The sequence below is a fragment of the Oncorhynchus gorbuscha genome, linkage group LG08 (assembly GCF_021184085.1).
Source record: "Oncorhynchus gorbuscha isolate QuinsamMale2020 ecotype Even-year linkage group LG08, OgorEven_v1.0, whole genome shotgun sequence".
Classification (NCBI taxonomy): domain Eukaryota; kingdom Metazoa; phylum Chordata; class Actinopteri; order Salmoniformes; family Salmonidae; genus Oncorhynchus; species Oncorhynchus gorbuscha.
This window is the reverse complement of record NC_060180.1, coordinates 34,117,864-34,137,091: the sequence shown is the minus strand read 5'-3', so window position 1 is coordinate 34,137,091 and position 19,228 is coordinate 34,117,864. Positions and strand designations below refer to the sequence as shown.

Below are 19,228 nucleotides of genomic sequence, written 5' to 3'. Positions count from 1 at the left end.
ACTGATTGGCTCAAACGCATTAAGGAAAGAAATTCCACAAAAAAAACGTGTTAATTAAAATGCATTCCAGGTGACTACCTCATGAAGTTGGTTGACATATTAACACTTTTTTTGGTTACTACATGATTCCATATGTGCTATTTCATAGTTTACAATGTAGAAAATACTAAAAATAAATTAAAACCCTTGAATGAGTAGGTGTGTCCAAATCTTTGACTGGTACTGTATATATAAATAGTAAAGTAGAAATACTCCAAAAAACTACTTAAGCAGTACTTCAAAGTACTTTACGCACTTTACTTTACGACACTGTGATTTATGCTGTTATAATCCGTGTCTTTCCCTCTGTCTCTGCATTCGTCAGTGTCTCTGCGTAAGGCTATATCCCCCCCAGAACCTGAGCCAGATAGAGACAACCTGGGAAGGGGTCACACTTAACCGCTGTCTGCTCATAGCAATCACAATCCTGCTGCTCAGCTCCGGCTTTCAGAAACTACATGGCATGTACACTAGTGTGGACCACAGTCCACTACACTTACTGTATACAATTATGTTGAGTTGTTAAAGCACAATTAATATTAATTTAGGGGGGTAAACTTTAACTCAAACCAGTCAGTGACAATGACACATACAGACACACATTTTTGTTGTAGTTTGCCATCCATAATGTGAGCGCACCGTCATCCTATAGAAACCATTAAAGGTCGACGGCCTGTGGAGGAAAAGGAGTATGCTGATGTGCTGACTGTGAGGCACTCTGCATTAAGACACAAAGTCCAACCACAGGAGGTAGTGGCACAGAAACAAAATACTCACCTGTCTCTCCGGGCTCAGAATCCTCATTCCCAACATGGTATGAATTACAGGAGATTTGCTGCAAAGTGCCACTCCTAAGGGCTGCAGTGTGTGCTGGTTTTCATTTGCACTTTGCAAATCAGCCACTGCTGCACTGGCGGTTAGCTGGAGCATCCAATCAAATGGCTGGCTTCTCAAGGACATTTAGGTGACACCGGGTGTGTATGGAATCATACTTCTATAATATTTAGTAGGTATGAGTATATGTGAACATTTATTAGGTAGTATACACATTCAGTTAATGCATACACATTCAGTGACATTCAGTGAAATAATGTGTATGTGACCTCTAAATTCCTCAAAAACATTTTTTTATTATACCCCTGAATCAGAGGAGGCTGGTGGACGGAGCTATAGGAGGAGGGGCTCAATGTAATGGCTGTAATTAAATAAACGGAAAGGTATCAAACATAGAGTAACCATGTTTGACTCGGTTCTATTTATTGATTCCAGCCATTACAATGTGCCCGCACTCATATGTCTCCTCTCACCAGTCTCCTCTGCCCTGAATGCATTGAGGGCTGAGACCTCTGTGTCTCGTCGATGAGTGCTTGTATGCTGAAGTTTGCAAACAAACTATATACTATACGGAACACAAAAATAAATGCAACATGTAACGTGTTTGTCCCATGTTTCATGAGTTGAAGTAAAAGATCCTAGAAATGTTCTATATGCACAAAAAGCTTATTTCTCTAAAACTTTGTGCACAAATGTGTTTACATCCCTGTTAGTGAGCCTTTCTCCTTTGCCAAGATAATCTATCCACCTGACAGGAGAATTTGGCAGTACGTCTACCTTGCCTCACAACCGCAGACCACGTGTAACCACGCCAGCCCAGGACCTCCACATCCGGGCTTCTGCACCTGCGGGATCGTCTGAGACCAGCCACCTGGACAGCTGATGAAACTGTGGGTTTGCGCAACCGAAAAATTTCTTCACAAACTGTCAGAAACAGTCTCAAGGAAGCTCATCTGTGTGCTCGTCGTCCTTACCAGGGTCTTGACCTGACTGCAGTTTGGCATTGTAACTGACTTCAGTGGGCAAATGCTCACCAAATGCTCACCTTTGATGGCCACTGGCATGCTGGATTAATCCAAGTTTCAACTGTACCGGGCAGATGGCGAGCGTTTTGTAGGCGAGCATTTTGCTGACGTGAACATTGTGAACAGAGTGTGCCATGGTGGCGGTGGGGTTATGGTATGGGCAGGCTGGATTGACCAGCGTGTTCTAGTTCCCGCCAATAATCAACAGCTTTGAAGAGCCATTGAAGAGGAGTGGGACAACATTCCACAGGCCACAATCAACAGCCTGATCAACTCTATGCGGTGGTCACAACAGATACGGACTGGTTTTCTGATCCACGCCCCTACCTTTTTTTAAAGGTATCTGTGACCAACAGATTTAAATCTGTATTCCCAGTCAAGTGTAATCCATAGATTAGGGCCTAATGTATTTATTTAAATTGACTGATTTCCTTATATGAACTGTAACTCAGTAAAATCTTGGAAAATGTTGCATTTTTATATAACGTAGTAATGACCATTTCCTGTTTCCTGCAGCCTGAGACCTCGTTGTATGAGGTGTTGTTCTGGTGGTTACCTGACTTTAATGACGAAGATGATGACGGGGAAACCAAACAAGGTCAATTGAAGAAGGGGGTCAGAGAGAGGTCCCTGAAGGGCCTGAGAAGCAGGGGAACACCAGAGAGAATACTTTCCAAAGGCAGAGAAGGGGAGGAAAAGAGGGCTAAGAGAGAGAGGGAAGAAGAAACTAAGTTGAAGAAAAAGGGAAAACAGGTCAAGCTGAGAGGGGAGGAAAAATAAGTGGTGGAAAATGGAGGAGGAAGTTAAACCCATGATACAAAAGGTTAAGAAATGAAAGCAAATCATAGAAGGGAAAATGGCATGCAGTCTGATGAAGAATTAAGTAAAGGAATACAACAGTAGTTCTACATAATAGTAAAATAAGGTAACGTGGATGGGCATCATTGTGAACACATTATGGGTTCTCTGCACAAATGAATGTTCCAACTATAATTGCTGCTGGCTCTTTGGCAGCCATTGCAAGTGCCAGTCAGAAGAGAAGCATGACTGATTTCCCAGTCTGCCATGTCTTTGTTGCTTAGAATATTGTTCAGTGATGCCGTTTTGAAAATGTTTGTTTGTATTATAAAGTTGAGCAAGACGTCTCATTTGAGTAATTGTCTGGGTGCTATTGTAAACCAACATGTCCTCTATGCTTGTCATTTTTCAATGTATTGTTATTTGGACCCTTGATTGTTGTTACTGTTATTCCATTGACAGTATTATTTTAATTGTTAATGTTGTAAATCTCCAGAGTAAGCTTTGGCAATATGCACATTGTTACATCATGCCAATAAAGCAAATTGAATTGCTTTATTGGGGACTCTTTGTAGGGACTATGGGAATGTTTCAGATTGCCTATAACTGCTGGGCAACTGTTACAAAAAAAATAAAAAATGCATTAATCTGAAATCCTTTTTTTGCTACCCTAATTGTCAATAAAGCTTTCCCTGTTATGTATCATATCTTTGCCTCTAAACACATTTTATGTTCAGCCAAGCACACAGAGAAAGATCATGATACACTTTTCCACATGTTTTATTATAAAAAAAAGAACCTTAAAATATGTTGTTTCATTCACAGGACTCAACCTTTACAATACAGCAGGATCCTATTAATATTGGTGCCATCACAAAGTACCTAAAACAATGGATATCTTCCTATAGCCACACTAGCATAACACTTAAAGCTTGCACATTATATTGCCTCATTCTAAAAATGGTATGATAGTGTGGATATTAGACGAGCATGATAAATACAATGCCTTGGCAACTGTGTACAAAACCTATTGAATATGGCCCATTTTGCATCTGTAGAATATATGTAGGTATACAAAGTTTCTTTCAGAGTTTAGAAAAAGTACATCACACAATGAAACAGTACACTTGACATAGTCCTAAAATGGGGCACTGTTATAGTAACCAAATGATAGGCAAACAATCTAACAGAAGGGTTGATGTGCTGGTTGAAGATCAGTTGTTTTGATGGGGCATACCTTCATGGCTGTCAGAGGGGAGTGGGGGTCTCATCAGGGGTGGCATACCCATTCCGGGGCCACTGTGCTGCATTTGATGGTGTTGGTGCATCTGGGGAGGGCCGGGGGCGCCAGGGGGTAAAGGGGGCATATTCATCCCCCCTGGTAGTGGAGGGGGCATGGGCTCACTCGGGGGTCGAGGCCCCATCCCACTCATCAGGGGAGGTGGGCGCTTTATACCTATGGGGGGTACGGGTCCGCTGGGTGGGGCGAGGGCTTTCTCCATCTTGAAGTGGAACTGCAGGAAGAACTGGAGAGGGAAGGTACATTTAGTTGGATTCCATTAATACCTAAATATACTCCAAAAACCAAGTCAGATAAGACCAACCATGGGACTGTCAACACCAAATGTACTTTACCTGTTTTGTATCTTTGTTCCAGTGGGTCCAGAAGCGACTCTCGCCTTTATCAATCTCTCTGCTTGGCACCTGCATAAATATAGAAGATACCAAAAGGTATGAGTTGTCATTCATAGGAAAACTGAACGAAGCAAAGACAAATGAGAGTGATTGGGGATTTTCTTAGGTCCAAATAAAGACACGCACACACCTTGAAGGCGATCGTCTCGTAGGGCTCTGCAGCCAGTAGAAGGTACTGCCAACGACGGTCTGGGGGCTCGATGCGCTGCTCGTATGCAGACATGAAGCGATGCCTGGGTCCTATGCCCTCTGCTATCTCTGGGTAATCAATCTGATAGGGGAGGAAGAGAAAGTAGCCAGTGTCTCAGAACATGCAGCCCAAAGTGCCAACAGTAACGTTTGGTGGAGGAGGTGGAGGAGGAATAATGGTTTGGGCTAGGCCATACAACATTTTATTGTATTAAATCATGATATAGTCTCTAAATTGTGCATCTAGGCTGTGACATACTTAGAATGAAATACAAATTAAACAGTGCCTTTGAAATCATTTTTAGAATTCATTCAAACGACACCATTCTGTTGGAGGCCACGGACCCTTCTTTGGACACTGTTAAAAAACCTCCAAATGAGCTTCAACATCATACAACACTCCTTCCATGGCCTCCAACTCCTCTTAAATGCTAGTAACACGAAATGCATGCTTTTTAACCGATTGCTGACCTCACCCGACCAGCATCACTACTCTGCATGGTTCTGACTTAGAATGTGGACAACTATAAATACCTAGATGTCTGGCTAGACTGTAAACTCTCCTTCCAGACTCACATTAAGCATCTCCAATCCAAAGTTAAATCTAAAACTGGCTTCCTATTTTGAAAACAAAGCCTCCCTCACTCATGCTGCCAAACATACCCTTGTAAAACTGACTATCCTACCGATCCTTGACTTCGGCGATGTCATTTACAAAATAGCTTCCAATACACTTAACTAATTGAATGCAGTCTATCACAGTGCCATCCGTTTTGTCACCAAAGCCCCATATACTACCCACCACTGAAACCTGTATTCTCTTGCTGGCTGGTCCTCGCTACATATTTGTCGCCAAACCCACCGGCTCCAGGTCATCTATAAGTCTTTGCTAGGTAAAGAACCGCCTTATCTCAGCTCACTGGTCACCATAGCAACACCCACCCCGTGTATATTTCACTGGTCATCCCCAAAGTCAACACTTCCTTTGGCCGCCTTTCCTTCCAGTTCTCTGCTGCCAATGACTGGAACGAATTGCAAAAATCACTTAAGTTGGAGACATATCTCCCTCACTAACTTTAAGCGTCAGCTGTCAGAGCAGCTTACCGATCTCTGCAGCTGTACACAGCCCATCTGTAAATAGCCCATCCAACCAACTACCTACTTCATCCCTATATTTGTTTTTGTTTTGTTTTTCTGCTCTTTTGCAGACCAGTATTTCTACCTGCACATATCACTCCAGTGTAAATTGCTAAATTGAAATTAATTCACCACTATTGGCCTATTTATTGCCTTACCTCCTTACTTAATTTGCACACACTGTATACATATTTTTTTATTGTGTTATTGACTGTACGATTGTTTATCCCATGTGTAACTCTGTGTTGTTTTTGTTGCACTGCTTTGCTTTATCTTGGCCAGGTCCCAGTTGTAAATGAGAACTTGTTCTCAACTGGCCTACCTGGTTAAATAAAGGTGAAATTAAAATGTTTAAAAAAAAAATTGAGTTACTTTTTAGAAACACGAGTTTGACCAGTCTGTGGCTTCAGGCTTTTGGGATAAATGTCTTTTAGATTCCACAATGATTCTTTAGTTGTGGACACTACATCACTGCACTCCCTCTTGGACCTCGTCTTTGTAAGTCACCTTGATTTAGCACCTGTGTGTTTAATCAGTTTCTTTATGAAAATATTTAACAAACTCCATGACATTAGCAAGGGGCTATTTGCAGCACACAAGTAGACTACAAATGCATGCTGGGGCAGGCATGCCCTGAGCTTGTGATGTGAGCGCTACTGGAGCGAAATTGGGGCAAGCGAGAATGCCAACGCTCCAGCCTTTGGGAATCTCGCTCCACTCTCCAGTCAAATTGGGCACTCTCCACTCCTCGCCAGCTCCGCTCACATACTCTGATTCAGACTCACCTGGAAAAGTAAAGACTGTTGCCCGCTCTCTGGATCTCTCTGTTTTGTTACTGTTGAGAAGGTAAATAATATCAATACATTACATTAGATTGTTCTAGAGTCATCAAATCCTTTGAGAGCCTGATGATGACTAACAAAACACATTAACCTACCTTTGTACCCCGGTCGACCAATTTTCACAAATTTCTTGACCTCAACCTTCACCTTTTCGGGGGCTGGTTGTGCGGGAGCTTCTTTTGCTTCTTTGGCTGCTCTTCTCGCTCTGCATTCAACAAAATAGAGAAGTGAGCACAACCAAATATACACAGTGCTAAAATGACACAAAAGTAGTAGTAATCCATATGTACTTACAAATTTGTTTGATGCTTCTTTCCCTGTGTATGGGCCAGGTAGCTGCCCTGTAAAGAGAAAACAACAATTGTTAAAATCTGTAATTCCAATGACAATTGATCATCATATAAAGAGTTATGTTAAAATGAGCACTTCCTTACCTCATTGTTGTGGAGTGTCAGACACAGTTTACACTCATAAGAGCCCAGATGGTTCTTCATGAAATAGGGGTCCTTGTTGATGTCAATGGTCTCCAGGGCCAGCTGGCGGAGCCGCTCTCGCCGGTCCCGGTTGCTCTCCGAGGAGGACGCAACCCCACCACTCCCAGTCTTGCCCCCAGCTCTGTGTTGGAAATCCATTTTGCAGGGCAATGGATTCACTCACAGTCAAAACACTCAACTCCACCTCCTGGACAACTGGTCAAATACTCAAGGTAGACGTCTTCACTCTGGAGAAACATATTGGGGGAAAAAAGTTTAACATCATTTAAAAAGGTACGTTTTTTCACTTGTGCATTTGGGGAGCATCTTTGGAAAATGAAATGAAGACTTGAAATTGTACCAAATTAAATAACATTTGTTCAGCTTAGCTAACTAGTAACATTCGCAGACCATGGCACCTAGCTAGCCATTAGGGTGCAACTAGCCAACTAACTAAAGCTACTATTCAAACGTAGTTTGTTACATACATTTCTACACCAAAAGCAAGAGGCCCAACAATGCATGTAATTACACTATTATAAGACAACTACTATAGGCTATAGTATATCTATCTTATACACTGGGTTTTGGTGCAGAGGGTGGATTAGCTAGCTATGCTAATATTAGCTTGTGTTAGCTTTGTTGAGGTAACCGGCAAAGCAGCTACGACTTTGACGAACAAAACGGGACTTCTTTTCATATCTGTTGCTGTGGTAAATGTAGGTGCATCTAATCAAGTTAATTGAATATCTTTAATATCTCATTTACCACAGAATTACTCGTTTTTAAACTCACCAATTCCTCCACGCCGTTCACAACGTAAACACTAATGCGCATAGGCAAACTTCCGTTTCGTACATGTGTATAACTTTATTGACAAAACTACACAAAACACATAGTTCAAACAATGTATTTTTTATATATTTTACGAGATAGTTCAGCAGAAACGTGAATATTTGAAGTTAAGCCTCTAAAATGCAAGACGTCCGTTTGTCTATAATGTATAGCCTACAATGTTCAACTGCGTATTTTGTATTTATTTATTTAACTAGGCAAGTCAGTTAACAGTTAACAGGAACAGTGGGTTAACTGCCTTTAAAAAAACATATATATATATATTTGTTTTATTACCCATGTAGAAAAAGTCTGTATACATACAATAAGTACATAAATAGACAATAATAACATATGCTAGGGGGTACAACAAATTACAGATTATACAAAGACTTTAAAAGAAACACACATATTGATTGTTTTAACAGCTTTCTTATTAGAATCATGTAGAATGGTCCTAATGTACTGCTCAAATTCCTTATAGAATACACGGAAGAGTGATTTTTTATTAGTGAATTTACATTTATGAATGTGAAATTTGGCATTAGCAAAATTAGATTTATGAGGTAAAATTGTTTTCCTTTATCTTTATTGTGATAAAGGAAACCGAGCAGCACATTCTCCCATAACAAACAAAAGTCATCAAGAAAATTAACAATTATAAAACGGTTTGATTTGTCTAATCTTAGCAATTTCTTCTTAGCTAGCTACATAGCCGTCTTTGTATCAAAGATAATTGCGTAATTATCGCATTTCGTCGTCCTAACGTAGTCTTCACTGCTATTTGCCCAGCAGCTAGCCAGCTAGCAAACGTCCACCGAATAGCAGCACTGTAGAAACTATTACACTCAACTGAACGACTTGATTAGTGTAGTGTTAGCTAGCTACATAGCTGTCTCTGCTGTCTTCGTATCCAAGATAATTGTGTAGTTTAGAGTGTGTAGTGTTAGAGTGATTATCTTAATTTACCGAGGTTAGCTAGCCAGCTATTTGTCGTCCTTAACGTAGGAGACACTGCTAGCTAGCCAACAGCTAGCCAACGTCTTCCGAATAGAACTCAACAACCCGGTCACATTCCGCTTCGCTCCACAGGTAGTATCACATTTTCATTTCATTTCATTACAGTACAACGGTTTGATTTGTTTGATCGTAGCTAGCTACATAGCTAGCTACATAGCCGTCTTTGTATCAAAGATAATTGTGTAGTCTAGAGCGATTTTCTAGGTTAGCTAGCCAGCTATTGTCGTTCTTTTAACGTAACGTAATCAACACTGCTAGCTAGCCAGCTAGCCCCCGAATAGCAGCACTGTAGAAACTATTACACTCAACGGAACGACTTGATTAGTGTAGTGTCAACAACGCAGCCACTGCCAGCTAGCCTACAAAGTCAACAACGCAGCCACTGCCAGCTAGCCTACTTCAGCAGTACTGTATCATTTTAATCATTTTAGTCAATAAGATTCTTGCTACGTAAGCTTAACTTTCTGAACATTCGAGACGTGTAGTCCACTTGTCATTCCAATCTCCTTTGCATTAGCGTAGCCTCTTCTGTAGCCTGTCAACTATGTGTCTGTCTATCCCTGTTCTCTCCTCTCTGCACAGACCATACAAACGCTCCACACCGCGTGGCCGCGGCCACCCTAATCTGGTGGTCCCAGCGCGCACAACCCACGTGGAGTTCCAGGTCTCTGGTAGCCTCTGGAACTGCCGATCTGCGGCCAACAAGGCAGAGTTCATCTCAGCCTATGCCTCCCTCCAGTCCCTCGACTTCTTGGCACTGACGGAAACATGGATCACCACAGATAACACTGCTACTCCCACTGCTCTCTCTTCGTCCGCCCACGTGTTCTCGCACACCCCGAGAGCTTCTGGTCAGCGGGGCGGTGGCACCGGGATCCTCATCTCTCCCAAGTGGTCATTCTCTCTTTCTCCCCTCACCCATCTGTCTATCGCCTCCTTTGAATTCCATGCTGTCACAGTTACCAGCCTTTTCAAGCTTAACATCCTTATCATTTATCGCCCTCCAGGTTCCCTCGGAGAGTTCATCAATGAGCTTGATGCCTTGATAAGCTCCTTTCCTGAGGACGGCTCACCTCTCACAGTTCTGGGCGACTTTAACCTCCCCACGTCTACATTTGACTCATTCCTCTCTGCCTCCTTCTTTCCACTCCTCTCCTCTTTTGACCTCACCCTCTCACCTTCCCCCCCTACTCACAAGGCAGGCAATACGCTCGACCTCATCTTTACTAGATGCTGTTCTTCCACTAACCTCATTGCAACTCCCCTCCATGTCTCCGACCACCACCTTGCATCCTTTTCCCTCTCGCTCTCATCCAACACTTCCCACACTGCCCCTACTCGGATGGTATCGCGCCGTCCCAACCTTCGCTCTCCCCCGCTACTCTCTCCTCTTCCATCCTATCATCTCTTCCCTCTGCTCAAACCTTCTCCAACCTATCTCCTGATTCTGCCTCCTCAACCCTCCTCTCCTCCCTTTCTGCATCCTTTGACTCTCTATGTCCCCTATCCTCCAGGTCGGCTCGGTCCTCCCCTCCCGCTCCGTGGCTCGACGACTCATTGCGAGCTCACAGAACAGGGCTCCGGGCAGCCGAGCGGAAATGGAGGAAAACTCGCCTCCCTGCGGACCTGGCATCCTTTCACTCCCTCCTCTCTACATTTTCCTCCGCTGTCTCTGCTGCTAAAGCCACTTTCTACCACTCTAAATTCCAAGCATCTGCCTCTAACCCTAGGAAGCTCTTTGCCACCTTCTCCTCCCTCCTGAATCCTCCTCCCCCTACCCCCTCCTCAGTCTCTGCAGATGACTTCGTCAACCATTTTGAAAAGAAGGTCGACGACATCCGATCCTCGTTTGCTAAGTCAAACGACACCGCTGGTTCTGCTCACACTGCCCTACCGTGTGCTCTGACCTCTTTCTCCCCTCTCTCTCCAGATGAAATCTCGCGTCTTGTGACGGCCGGCCGCCCAACAACCTGCCCGCTTGACCCTATCCCCTCCTCTCTTCTCCAGACCATTTCCGGAGACCTTCTCCCTTACCTCACCTCGCTCATCATCTCATCCCTGACCGCTGGCTACGTCCCTTCCGTCTTCAAGAGAGCGAGAGTTGCACCCCTTCTGAAAAAACCTACACTCGATCCCTCCGATGTCAACAACTACAGACCAGTATCCCTTCTTTCTTTTCTCTCCGAAACTCTTGAAAGTGCCGTCCTTGGCCAGCTCTCCCGCTATCTCTCTCAGAATGACCTTCTTGATCCAAATCAGTCAGGTTTCAAGACTAGTCATTCAACTGAGACTGCTCTTCTCTGTATCACGGAGGCGCTCCGTACTGCTAAAGCTAACTCTCTCTCCTCTGCTCTCATCCTTCTAGACCTATCGGCTGCCTTCGATACTGTGAACCATCAGATCCTCCTCTCCACCCTCTCCGAGTTGGGCATCTCCGGCGCGGCCCACGCTTGGATTGCGTCCTACCTGACAGGTCGCTCCTACCAGGTGGCGTGGCAAGAATCCTCACCACGCGCTCTCACCCCTGGTGTCCCCCAGGGCTCTGTTCTAGGCCCTCTCCTATTCTCGCTATACACCAAGTCACTTGGCTCTGTCATAACCTCACATGGTCTCTCCTATCATTGCTATGCAGACGACACACAATTAATCTTCTCCTTTCCCCCTTCTGATGACCAGGTGGCGAATCGCATCTCTGCATGTCTGGCAGACATATCAGTGTGGATGACGGATCACCACCTCAAGCTGAACCTCGGCAAGACGGAGCTGCTCTTCCTCCCGGGGAAGGACTGCCCGTTCCATGATCTCGCCATCACGGTTGACAACTCCATTGTGTCCTCCTCCCAGAGCGCTAAGAACCTTGGCGTGATCCTGGACAACACCCTGTCGTTCTCAACCAACATCAAGGCGGTGGCCCGTTCCTGTAGGTTCATGCTCTACAACATCCGCAGAGTACGACCCTGCCTCACACAGGAAGCGGCGCAGGTCCTAATCCAGGCACTTGTCATCTCCCGTCTGGATTACTGCAACGCGCTGTTGGCTGGGCTCCCTGCCTGTGCCATTAAACCCCTACAACTCATCCAGAACGCCGCAGCCCGTCTGGTGTTCAACCTTCCCAAGTTCTCTCACGTCACCCCGCTCCTCCGCTCTCTCCACTGGCTTCCAGTTGAAGCTCGCATCCGCTACAAGACCATGGTGCTTGCCTACGGAGCTGTGAGGGGAACGGCACCTCAGTACCTCCAGGCTCTGATCAGGCCCTACACCCAAACAAGGGCACTGCGTTCATCCACCTCTGGCCTGCTCGCCTCCCTACCACTGAGGAAGTACAGCTCCCGCTCAGCCCAGTCAAAACTGTTCGCTGCTCTGGCCCCCCAATGGTGGAACAAACTCCCTCACGACGCCAGGACAGCGGAGTCAATCACCACCTTCCGGAGACACCTGAAACCCCACCTCTTTAAGGAATACCTAGGATAGGATAAGTAATCCTTCTCACCCCCCCCTTATAAGATTTAGATGCACTATTGTAAAGTGGCTGCTCCACTCGATGTCATAAGGTGAACGCACCAATTTGTAAGTCGCTCTGGATAAGAGCGTCTGCTAAATGACTTAAATGTAATGTAAATGTTAACGACCTGGGAACCTGGTTTGTAGGAAAGGGTGAAAACAAAACGGGTGAAAAACATGGCCCACCTTGCCTGGCAAGGGTTCAGTCTCCTCGCTGCTCGAATGTACTCCAGAATGCGGTGGTCAGTCCAAATGAGAAAAGGGTGTCTAGCCCCTCCCAGCCAATGTCTCCATGCTTTCAGAGCCTTGACAACAGCCAACAACTCCCGGTCCCCCACGTCATAGTTTCGCTCCGCTGGGCTGAGCTTCTTCGAAAACAATGCACAGGGGCGGAGCTTTAGTGGCGTAGCGGAGTGCTGAGACAGCACAGCCCCTATCCCTGCCTCGGACGTGTCCACCTCAACTATGAACGCTAAGGAGGGATCAGGATGAGCCAGCACGGGAGCCGAGGTAAACAGAGCCTTCAGGTGACCAAAAGCCCTGTCCGCCCCAGCTGATCACTGCAGTCGCACTGGTCCCCCCTTCAACAGTGAGGTAATGGGAGCCGCTACCTGACCAAAACCCCGGATAAATCTCTGGTAGTAGTTGGCAGACCCTAAAAACCGCAACTGAAATGCGGTCAATCTCCATCTCTTCCCCTGACGCTCAAAAGCGGTACCCTAGGAAGGAGATTTCTCAGCCTTGATGTACAGGTCATGTTCCAACAGTCGATCAAGCACCCTGCGTACCAGGGACACATGCTCGGCGCGTGTAGCGGAGTATATTAGAATGTCATCTATATACACCACTACACCCTGCCCGTGCAGGTCCCTGAAAATCTCATCTACAAAGGATTGGAAGACTGATGGATCATTCATTAACCCGTACGGCATGACAAGGTACTCATAATGCCCAGAAGTGGTGCTAAATGCAGTCTTCCACTCATCTCCCGCCCGGATACGCACCAGGTTGTAAGCGCTCCTGAGGTCCAATTTTGTGAAGAAGCTCGCCCCGTGTAATGACTCAGTCATACTGGCTATGAGCAGTAGCGATAAACTGTATTTTACCGTGATCTTATTTAAACCTCGATAATAAATTCATGGGCGCAAACCTCCATCCTTCTTCTTCACAAAAAAGAAACTTCGAGGAGACAGGTGAGATGGAAGGCTGAATGTATCCCTGTCCCAGAGATTCTGTGACATATGTCTCCATAGCCACCGTCTCCTCCTGTGACAGAGGATACACGTGACTCCTGGGAAGTGCAGCTTCTACCAAGAGATCTATCGCACAATCCCCCTGTCGATGGGGTGTTAATTGAGTCGCCTTCTTTTTACAGAAGGCAAGTGCCAAATCGGCATATTCGGGGGGAATGTGCATGGTGGAAACCTGGTTTGGACTTTCCACTGTAGTGGCACCTAAGGAAACACCTACACACCTCCCTGAACACTGACAGGACCATCCCTTGAGAGCCCTCTGTTGCCACGAAATAATAGGATCATGAGAGTCCAACCAGGGAAGGCCCAACACAACAGGAAACGCAGGAGAGTCGATCAGGAAGAGACTAATTCTCTCCTCGTGACCCCCCTGCATTCTCATAGCAATGGGCGCTGTGACCTCCCCAATTAGCCCTGACCCAAAGGACGACTATCTAAGGCATGTTCAGGAAAGGGAACATCAACAGGAACAATAGGGATCCCTAATCTATGTGCCAAGGTGCGGTCAATAAAGTTCCCAGCTGCGCCTGAATCTACTAGCGCCTTATGCTGGGAATGCGGGGAAAACTCAGGAAATTCTATAGGTAACCACATGTGTGCAAATAACTTAATCTAGAGGAAATTTAGGAAATTCTTAAGTCTTCTAAGAAAATATCCATCCAGTCAGATTATAGTTGGTGGGGATTTTAATATGGTTAATTAAAATGAGACTGATAGATTACCCCTTAGGCCAAACATTGGTGTGAACAGATTAGCGAATTTCTGGATTTAAGTGACATATGGAGAGTTAAAAACCCTGGAGATTAACGTACACATGGAGTAATATAGATCGTTCACTACAATCAATAATTGACTTGTGGGTGATAACCTCAAGCCTTGATCCCAACACTGTAAAGGTAAAAATACTGCCTTCCGTCCTGACGGATCATAAAGTCATTTGACTGTGCAGTAATAATGGTCAGAACCGGGAAAAAATAACTTGAGAAAAAGGAAGCCGGGAAAGTACGCTGGTATGACTTGACAAGACAAGATGAACTGGCAACAGAAAAACAGAGAACACAGGTATAAATACACAGGGGATAATGGGAAGATGGGCGACACCTTGCGGGGGGTGGAGACATGCACAAAGACATGTGAAAAAAGATCAGGGTGTGACAGAAATAGAGGTTGAGGATAAATATACCAATTGTAAAATAGACTGTGTCCATAAAATGTATATAGTATGTATAAGCTGTAAGTAGAGGCCTGTTGTTGCTGTTCACTAGTTTACTCCAATTAGGGGAGGGTTAGAAGGTAATAAAGGAGAATGTATTTTAAAAATATATGCATATATATATATACATATATATATATATACTGTATGTTTTGTTCGGTAAAGTTCATATTTATATCCAAAAATCTTATTTTACATTGGCGTGTTATGTTCAGTAGTTCCACAACGTGCAGTGATATTGCAGAGAGCTACATGAATTCACAGAAATACTCATTGTAAATGTTGGTGAAAATTCAAGTGTTATGCATGGAACTTTAGATACACTTCTCCTTAATTTAATGCAACCGCTGTGTCAGATTTTAAAAAACTTTATGGAAAAAGCATAATCTGAGAACGGTTCTCAGAGCCCAAACCAGCCAGAGAAATATCCGCCATGTTGGGTAGTCAACATTAGTCATAAATAGCATTATAAATATTCACTTACCTTTGATGATCTTCATCAGAATGCACTCCCAGGAATCGCAGTTCCACAATAAATGCTTGTTTTGTTCGATAATGTCCATAATTTATGTCCATTTATGTCCAAATAGCTTCTTTTGTTAGGGCGTTTGGTAAACAAATCCAAAAGTGGGACGAAAAGTTAAAAAAGTTCCGTTACAGGTCGAAGATACTTGTCAAACTAAGTATAGAAGCAATCTTTAGGTTGTTTTTATCATAAATGTTCAATAATGTTCCAACCGGATAATTCCATTGTCTGTAGAAAAGCAATGGAACGAGAGTTACCTCTCATGTGAAATGCGTGTGACTGAGAACGAGGCTGCTGGCAGACACCTTAGTCAAACAGCTCTCATCCGGCCCCCCTTTACAGGAGCAGCCTGAAACAATGTTCTAAAGACAGTTGACATCTAGTGGAAGGCTTAGGAAGTGAAAAATAACCCATATCCCACTGTGTATTCGATAGGGGTAACTATAAATCTCAGATTTCCTGTTTGGATTTTTCTCAGGTTTCTGCCTGCCATATGAGTTCTGTTATACTCACAGACATCATTCAAACAGTTTTAGAAACATCAGAGTGTTGTCTATCCAATGCTAATAATAATATGCATATATTAGCATCTAGGACTGAGTAGAAGGCAGTTTACTCTTGGCACGCTATTCATCCAAAAGTGAAAATGCTGTCCCCTATCCCAAAGAAGTGAATTGGGTTTTGAATGTGACTTGGAAACTGAAGGGTTTTTAAAACTGACTGTTTGATTTGAGTAAGTTTTAGTATGTTAATAACTACTGTATATGAGTGAAGCAATTAATTTAATCTGAATTGGTTTTGATTGTTGTTATGCTGACATGTGTAAAGAAGTTGTGTACTAAAGATGTTGACACTATTCTCAGCATGCCCTGGTGAGTGGAAAGGGTGAACTCTGATCCTGAGAATGAAACTGATCTTAATCTATTTGACCTATACCCATTACCAAATTACATTTTTTATGGTACATGATAAATACTCAGGAACTATAGCAGGTTTATGCTAATGGAACATAGATGCCATAGGCATTGCCTTATAAATAGTGGGATCATGATGCTTGTCCTGGGTCATGTTCATTAGGCACTAAACAGAATGCATTTTAAACAGAGTATAACGACACAGGGCGAGACACAGATGCAGACACCGGAGGCAGATGGTTCGAGTCTCTGATATTTATTGAAAAACAAGGGGCAGGCAAGAGGCAGGTCGAGGACATGCAGAAATTCATAAATGGGAGACACCTGGTGGGGGGGTGGAGACAAGCACATGATAGGTGAAACAGATCAGGGTGTGACACCGAGAGTCAATAACTGGATTTGTCCAACAAGATATGCTAATTTGTGTTCCTACAGATGGTGCTATAGGGATGGAAATAGTTATATTGATCAATGGGAGTATGCTCAGTATCAACAGTATGAAAAATGTACTCTGACTTGATATTGATATTTTTAATGTCTTTTGAAACTTTGTAATTTTTCTTTTAAATTGAGAGAAATCTGAAAATGGGGGAATGTGAGAGAAATTACATATTTACCAGATGTTTTATATTAATAGTTAACAATTAATAATTAACAAATAGTAAGACATTTCTGTTCTACTAATGCTGTGTTTTTATAGTCTCCACACTAGCTCCCTGCAGCTAATCTGGGCGCATGGTCAAGGACATGGGTTTTACTAGAGATAGTTTAGGAGTAGAACAATCCCTCATTGTTTCTAATCATTCTTGTATTTGGGAAACTAAGCCAGGTTGGGGGTTAAAACAACACCAGGTGCACAAGATGAACCCAAAAAATGGCATATGATGCCCACCGATCTGCATGGGAGGGGTGCAACCAGCCATGACAAAACATTTTAGTATCAGCTACAGTGGGGCAAAAAAGTTTTTAGTCAGCCACCAATTGTGCAAGTTCTCCCACTTAAAAAGATGAGAGGACTGTAATTTTCATCATAGGTACATTTCAACTATGACAGACAAAATGAGAAAAAGAAATCCTGAAAATCACATTGTAGGATTTTTAATGAATTTATTTGCAAATTATGGTGGAAAATAAGTATTTTGGTCAAGATTTCTGTCTCTAACAGACCTGTAACTTCTTCTTTAAGAGGCTCATCTGTCCTCCACTCGTTACCTGTATTAATGGTACCTGTTTGAACTTGTTATCAGTATAAAAGCAACCTGTCCACAACCTCAAACAGTCACACCACAAACGCCACTATGGGTAAGACCAAAGAGCTGTCAAAGGACACCAGAACAATATTGTAGACCTGCACCAGGCTGGGAAGACTGAATCTGCAATAGGTAAGCAGCTTGGTTTGAAGAAATCAACTGTGGGAGCAATTATTAGGAAATGGAAGACATGGAAGACATACAAGACCACTGATAATCTCCCTCGATCAGGGGCTCCACGCAAGATCTCACCCCATGGGGTCAAAATGATCACAAGAACAGTGAGTAAAAATCCCAGAACCACACGGGGGGACCTAGTGAATGACCTGCAGAGAGCTGGGACCAAAGTAACAAAGCCTACCATCAGTAACACACTACGCCGCCAGGGACTCAAAACCTGCAGTGCCAGACGTGTCCCCCTGCTTAAGCCAGTACATGTCTGAAGTTTGCTAGAGAGCATTTGGATGATCCAGAAGAAGATTGGGAGAATGTCATATGGTGAGATGAAACCAAAATATAACTTTTTGGTAAAAACTCAACTCGTAGTGTTTGGAGGACAAAGAATGCTGAGTTGCATCCAAAGAACACCATACCTAATGTGAAGCATGGGGGTGGAAACAGCATGCTTTGGGGCTGTTTTTCTGCAAAGGGACACATATGGAATCATGTAGTAATTGAAAGGGTGTTAAACAAATCAAAATATTTTAGATTCTTCAAAGTAGCCACCCTTTGCTTTGAGGACAGGTTTGCAAACTCATGGCATTTACTCAAACAGCTTTATGAGGAATACTATTCCAACAGTCTTGAAGGAGTTCCCACATATGCTGAGCACTTGTTGACTGCTTTTCCTTCCCTCTGCGGTCCAACTCATCCCAAACCATCTCAATTAGGTTGAGGTCGGGTGATTGTGGAGGCCAGGTCATCTGATGCAGCACTCCATCACTCTCCTTCTTGGTCAAATAGCCCTTACACAGCATGGAAGTGTGTTCTGGGTCATTGTCCTGTTGAAAAACAAATGATAGTCCCACTAAGAGCAAAACCGATGGGATGGCGTATCACTGCAGAAAGCTGTGGTAGCCACACTGGTTAAGTGTGCCTTGAATTCTAAATAAATCACAGACAGTGTCACCAGCAAAGCACCCACACACCATCACACCTTCTCCTCCACGCTTCACTGTGGGAACCACACATGCGGAGATCATCCGTTCACCTACTCTGCGTCTCACAAACAGATGGCGGTTGGAACCATAAATCATAAATTTTGACTGATCAGATTTCGACCAATCTAATTGCTGGTGTTTCTTATCCCAAGCAAGTCTCTTCTTATTATTGGTGTCCTTTAGTAGTGGTTTCTTTGCAGCATTTCAACTATGAAGGCCTGATTCACACAGTCTCCTCTGAACAGTTGATGTTGAGATGTATCTGAACTTGAACTCTGTGAAGCATTTATTTGGGCTGCAATCTGAGGTGCAATTAACTTTAATTACCAGAGGTAGCTCTGCGTCTTCCTTTCCTGTGGCGGTCCTCATGAGAGCCAGTTTCATGATAGAGCTTGATGGTTTTTGCAACTGCACTTGAAGAAACTTTCGAAGTTCTTGAAATTTTCCGGATTGACAGACCTTCATGTCTTAAAGTAATGATGGACTGTCATTTCTCTATGCTTATTTGAGCTGTTCTTGCCATAA

The 19,228-nt window shown here is 43.7% G+C and overlaps 2 protein-coding genes across 3 annotated transcripts in view; one reads left to right on the top strand and one right to left on the bottom strand.

The window, feature by feature from the left end:
* Positions 1-3,460: 3,460 nt before the first annotated feature.
* Positions 3,461-8,006, bottom strand: LOC124041521 (splicing factor 3A subunit 2-like). 2 transcript variants are annotated; one of them, XM_046359206.1, is made up of 8 exons: positions 7,828-8,006; positions 6,994-7,280; positions 6,854-6,900; positions 6,655-6,764; positions 6,503-6,552; positions 4,522-4,662; positions 4,332-4,400; positions 3,461-4,222 (listed from the first exon to the last, which is right to left on the bottom strand). In XM_046359206.1, the coding sequence occupies exons 2-8, from the start codon at positions 7,189-7,191 to the stop codon at positions 3,911-3,913; spliced, it is 927 nt and encodes a 308-aa protein (XP_046215162.1). In that variant the 5' UTR covers positions 7,192-7,280; positions 7,828-8,006; the 3' UTR covers positions 3,461-3,910. The 2 variants fall into 2 exon arrangements, with proteins under 2 accessions (XP_046215162.1, XP_046215163.1); XM_046359207.1 differs by lacking the exon at positions 7,828-8,006 and adding an exon at positions 7,521-7,650.
* Positions 7,308-19,228, top strand: part of LOC124041520 (fizzy-related protein homolog) — a 34,269-nt gene continuing 22,348 nt past the window's right edge. Inside the window, exon 1 of the mRNA XM_046359204.1 lies at positions 7,308-7,326. The gene's annotated coding sequence lies outside the window, so the exon portion shown is untranslated. The remainder of the gene's footprint in view (positions 7,327-19,228) is intronic.